The 5,940-nt window shown below is 35.1% G+C and overlaps 1 protein-coding gene across 3 annotated transcripts in view; it reads right to left on the bottom strand.

The window, feature by feature from the left end:
* Positions 1–3,332: 3,332 nt before the first annotated feature.
* LOC141561500 (OX-2 membrane glycoprotein-like) overlaps positions 3,333–5,940 on the bottom strand; it is a 33,936-nt gene continuing 31,328 nt past the window's right edge. For all 3 annotated transcript variants that reach the window (XM_074301175.1, XM_074301176.1, XM_074301177.1), the window contains one exon: positions 3,333–3,689. Coding sequence is in view for 2 of the 3 variants with exons in the window: in XM_074301176.1 (XP_074157277.1) it covers positions 3,682–3,689 (8 nt within the window). In the remaining variant the exon portion in view is untranslated. The remainder of the gene's footprint in view (positions 3,690–5,940) is intronic.

The raw sequence follows: 5,940 nt of genomic DNA, 5'->3' as shown, positions 1-5,940 counted from the left end.
GTCTGAGAGTGCAAGCTTGAGATCTCTCACTATTATAGTTTTGCTGTCTATTTCTTCTTGCAGCTCTCTTAAGTTTTCTTTTAAGAATTTAGATGCTACACCACTTGGTGCATATATGTTTAATATTGATATTGCTTCATTATCTATGCTACCCTTTAGCAAGATATCCTTATCTCTTTTAATTAGATCAATTTTTAATTAGATCAGTTTTTGTTTTTGCTTGATCTGAGATCAGGATGACTACCCCTGCTTTTTTTTACTTCTGACCTGAAATATAGTAGATTTTGCTCCAACCTTTTATCTTTACTCTGTATGTATTGCCCTACTTCAAGTGTGTTTCCTGTAAACAACATATTGTAGGATTCTGGCTTTTAATCCAGTCTGCTAACCACTTCCTCTCTATGGGGGAGTTTACCCCATTCACATTTATGGTTAAAATTACTAATTTTGTATTACTTGCCATCTTGTTAACTGCTGCTTATATTTTTCTCCTTTCCTTCCCCCTTATCCCTCTCCCCAGTATTAAACTTGTGAGCACCACTTGCTTCTCATAGCCCTCCCTTTTTAGTATCTCTCCCTCCCATCTTAGAATTCCTCCCCCTATCTTGCCCCCTTTCCTCACAATTTCTGTATTCCTTTCCATTTAGCTTACTCCTTCCCTTTTCACTTTTCCTCTCCCGTTTTCAATGAGGTGAGAGAAGTTTCACCATAAATCAAATATATCTAATATTTTTCTCTTTAAGCCAATTCTGATGAGAGTAAGATACACACTATGTTCATCCCCCTCCATTCTTTCTCTCAGATTTAATAGGTTTCCTTTGCCTCTTCATGAGATGTAATACCCCCACTTTACCCTTTTCTGGTACAATTTCCGTTCTACCTCTAGTTTCTAGAACAAATTATACATGTGATCTTTATATATCTTTATAGCAGAAATATAGTTCCCAAGATTTCTTTTTACCTTTCTAGGTTTCTCTTGAGTATTATATTTGGAGAGCAAACTTTTTGTTTAGTTCCATTTTTTCATCAGAAATGAAATTCACTTATTTCGTTGAATGTCCATCTTCTTTCCTGGAAAGAGATGCTCATTTTTGCTGGGTAAGTTATTTTTGGCTGCATACCAAGTTCCCTAGTCTTTTGATATAAACATATTCCAGGCCCTTTGATCCTTTAATGTGGATACTGTTAGATCCTGGGTAATCCTTATTGTGGTGGCTCCTCCATATTTGAACTGATTTTTTTCTAGCAGCTTGCAGTATTTTTTCCTTGGTCTGATAGTTCTAGAATTTAGCCACTATATTTCTTGGAGTTTTGATTTTAGGGTTCCTTTTAGTAGGTGATCAATGAATTCTTTCAATGTCTATTTTACCCTCTGTTTTTATAACATCTGGGCAGTTCTCTTTGATGATTTCCTGAAAAATAGTGTCCAGGCTCTTTTTTTCATCATATATTTCAGGGAGTCCAATAATTCTCTGTCTTTCCTGGATCTATTTCCCAGGTCTGTTGTTTTCCCAAGAATGCATTTGACATTTTTTCCCATTGTTTCATTTTTCTGGTTTTGCTTGACTGATTCTCGGTGTCTCCCCAAGTCATTCAATTCCAGTTGTTCAATTTTGATTTTTAATGAATTAGTTTCTTCACTCACTTTTTTAATATATTTTTCTAATTGTCCAATTGAGTTTTTAAGTGAGTTGTTTTGTTCTATGGAATTTTTTTCCATTTCGCCAATTTTATTTTTTAGAGAGCTATTTTCTTTTCCCAGTTCATTAATTCTGTTTTTCAAGGATTTGGTTTCTTTGACCACTCTATCTTTAAATGAGTGGGATGACTTATCCAGACCCTCTTGCCAAACTTCCCTTCCCTTTCCCCATTTTTCTTATAGCTGTCTTGTAAGAGCCTTTTTAATTTCTTCTATGAGAGTCTTGTGTGTTGAGAACCAGGTCATATTCCCTTTTGGGGATTCATCTGGAGACAGTCTGTTTTTAGTCTCCTCAGAGTTTAAAGTCTGCTCTCTATCCATATAGAAGCTATCAATAGTTAGAGTGTGCTTTAATTTTTTGCTCATTTTGTCAAAGAAGAATCAAAGAAAACTAACAAGAAAAACAAATGCAGTCTGCTTTTTTTGGGGGGGGGTGCTGGATGGTATTACCAAGCTTCCTCTACAGACTGAGGGGTACAGCTGCAAAGCACTAGCAGGGCAGCAATGGTTGTGCTGCATCTGTGCTCTGAGACTCTGAGGCGTTAAGAACGAGCTGAGTCACTTAGGGTGGGTATAGCCAGGTCCTGAGAAACCCTAGCTTTTCAGGGTTATAGTCTTTATCCCCTGTGTTTATAGCTTCTCTGATGATCCTGGCTTGCTGCCAGGACAAAGTAGCCACACTATGGTAAAGTTCTCCCCACACAAATGACTGAATCACACCCCACCCTGTAAAGGGCTAGAACTTGGATAATGAAGCATGTGAGACTAATTGCCAATGGGACGGTTCCCTATTAACTTGTTTGAAGGTTGACCCTCCCCAGCTGTTCTGTGCTGACTTGATTGGTGGGACAAAGAGGGGGAAGTGACTTGTGTGGGAGGAGTAGGAGAAACTTGGGTGGTGGAACTCACGCTCTCTCGCACTCGTGACCTGGCGTTGGAGGGGACAGTAAAGATCAAGAATAAAGACGTTTAGTGATCCTGACTCCGGCTGATTTCTGGGAAGACAGAGTTCCAGCACCACCCCACTGAGATCTGCTCAGTGTGAGCTGCCTTCCTTGCTCTCCCTGCCTGCCTTTAATCTGTGCCCAATCTAACCATCCCTGCCCACAAGCAAAACCAGACCTTTTCTGGTGAATTTCAAGAATGTCTTCTGTTGGTAATTATTTGTGTGTTTTTTCAGTCAAGCCCTAATTCTGAGGCTTATCATGAATTAAAGTATTTTGAGAGCAAGAAGGAGCTTAAGTAGATGTGTGTGTCCTCTCCGCCATCTTGGCCAGAAGTCCAAATTAAAATTAAATCACAAAACATAGTAATGATAGAACTGAAATAAGACAAGTCTTCTCACTTCCAGTCCTGTCCTGTATATACACAAGAAGATATCCGGTTCTTAGTTCTATCAAAAACAAAACAAAACAAACAAACAAAAAAAAACAACTTCTACTATAGCTAGAGATGAGATTGACTTTTTTTAAATAGCTTTTTATTTATAAAAAATATGCATGGGTAATTTTTCAACATTGACTTTGCAAAGCCTTCTGTTCTAACTTTTCCTCTCCTTCCCTCCACCTCCTCCCCTAGATGTCAGGCAGTCCAATACATGTTAAATATGTTAAAATATATGTCAAATCCAATATATGTATACATATTTATACAGTTATCATGCTGCACAAGAAAAATAGGATCTAGAAAGAAAAAAAAAAACCTGAGAAGGAAAACAAAAATGCAAGCAAACAGTAACAGAAAGAGTGGAAATGCTGTTGTCGTCTACACTTATTTCCCATAATTCTCTTTCTGGTAGAGATTGACATTTTTGTAAAAAGCAGAACAAGTTCACAGAATTAATTAATTATTAACTGTAACATAATTCTCCACATTCTTAACCCATTTGTTTCCTCCTTTTAAGTTCTTGGTGACCCCAGGTTCTTCTTTTACTTCAGAGTCCCATAGTCCAGGGAATGACTTGAGAAGTCCACTGTGATGTTCTATGACACTATAACAAAGGACAGAATTGATAAATGATCAAAGGCTATGAACAGGCAATTTTTCCATGAAGAAATCAAAACAATTTATAATCATATAAAATGCTCTGAATCATTATTTATTAGAGAAATGAAAATTTAAACAATTTTGAAATATCATTTTATAACTACCAGATTAGCTAAAATGTTTGAAAGGAAAGTGACAAATTTGGAAAACTAATTCATTGTTGGTGGAATTGTGAACTGATCCAACCATTTTAGAAATCCTAAGTATAGAAGAAAATATTCCAGAAAATAAATCTTGGTACTATTGGGATTAATGATAATAATTATGTTAATAGCTAGCATTTATGTGATGCTTTAAGGTTAAAAAGCACTTTATACATATCATCTTATTTGATCTTCACAGCAACCCTGGGAGGTCAGTGCTATTAATCACTCACCATTTTCACAAATGAAGGCATTTAGGCAAATAGAAATTAATTCACTTGCCCAGAGTAAAATAGCTAGTTTCTGAAACCAAATTTGAATGCAAGTCTTCCTGACTCCAGGAAAACAACTTAGTAGAATGTTTGACCCAAGTTTTCAGTTTTCATAATCACAATTGTAATAATTAACATTTATATAATTCTTAAATTTGCTTCTGACTGCTGGTTGTAGAAGACTAATTCAGCCCCCAGAGTCAGTGCTTAAACTCCTTGTTCTGCCTAATAATGAAAATAGGTAATATTTATAGACCTTTTTAATTTAATATTTATATTTATTTAATATATATGTATACATATATATCTTATTGCTATGTTTTGTTTTTGGATTATCCAGTATTCCATTGTCTCCTTCTTCCCTAAGACATTTCCTATATCATAAAAAATATTTTTAGGAAAAAAACAACCAATACATTGAAAATGTCTGAAAATATGCAATGGTCTGTCCACAGTACTCCCTATATTATTAGTTAATAAAAACAGAAGAAATGAAGACAACTTTCATAAATTTCTGAAGATGAATAGCCCCCTGTAAGTAGCTGAACTCAGATTCCAAAGCATGTATTTAAATCAACTTTCAGAATTAAATGTTAAAACACTGTAGATATTAAAATGTGTGGTGCAAGCTGGGTTTGAATCTTTTAAAGACAAACATAGAATCTTAAAGAGAGAAGATGTGTCTGTATTTGTAAAGTGAAGTACAAAATTGAAGCATATATCTAAATAATTCAAGTTGTTTTCTTTAGCTTGGACAGACTTATGGAGATAGTAGTGGATAAAAGATTCTGCCGTTTTATAGTACATGTTTTCACAGAGTTGGAAATAACTGAATTCATGACCTTAAGGAAGTCACTCTCTCCCTCTCTTATCCCCTTTCTCTGTCTCCCTCCCTTCCTCCCTTTCTCTCCTTTCCTCCTTCTTCCTTCCTTCCTTCTTCTTTCCCTCCTTTCTTTCCTCTTTCTCTTTTCTCTCTCAGCCTCAGTTTCCTTATATGTAAAATGAAGAATTGGTTTATTTGTCATCTTTTCTACTTCCATCTATGATCTTTTATAGATTCTAGGTGTCAAACCCTCAGAATTTCCAGTTGCAGCCTGAATCAAATTAAAGTATAATTGGGAAATATTTAATAGAATAAAAAATACAATAAAATAAAGATAATAATACATTTTAAAAACAAGTCAATATTTAGCCCACAGAAATCCTTACATAGATATCAATGGTGCCTTATTGCTATTTGAGCTTGACACCACTGGATTTACATGATCACAATTACAATCCTTTTCACTCTTGTCTATGTTCTTATACTTCTAATGTTTCTGTAATTATAGTTAAGTTAGTTAATAAACACTTTTAAAAATCTACTGTGTACCAGGGGCTATGCCAAATGCTGAGGATATAAAGAAAGGCTAAAGACAAAGTCCAAAGAGGGAGACAATTATGTAAAACAAGAGGTATATAAGATATGCTGAAGATAATCAATAGAAGGAAAAAAGGCATATTTAAGGGTAAACAAGAAAGGGTTCCTGTAGAGATAGGTTTTTATCTAGAATTTAAAAATAAACCATGGAAGTCCAGAGTCAAGAGATGGAGTATCTCCTTTGAAAAAAAGTAAGGAGATCAAGTCATTGGATCAAAGCATATATAAGGTATGTAGTACCTTAACTTCAAATTAAGCATTCTTTCCACTATACTATCACTTCAATTATCCAATGTAGCATAATGTAATAAATATAGTTCTAGATTTGGAGTCAAGAAGATTAAAAGGCAGGGAAGGCAA

Source organism: Sminthopsis crassicaudata, chromosome 3, assembly GCF_048593235.1.
Source record: "Sminthopsis crassicaudata isolate SCR6 chromosome 3, ASM4859323v1, whole genome shotgun sequence".
In the NCBI taxonomy this organism is placed as follows: Eukaryota; Metazoa; Chordata; class Mammalia; order Dasyuromorphia; family Dasyuridae; genus Sminthopsis; species Sminthopsis crassicaudata.
Note: the sequence above shows the minus strand (reverse complement) of the source record. Positions and strands in the feature narration are given on the sequence as shown.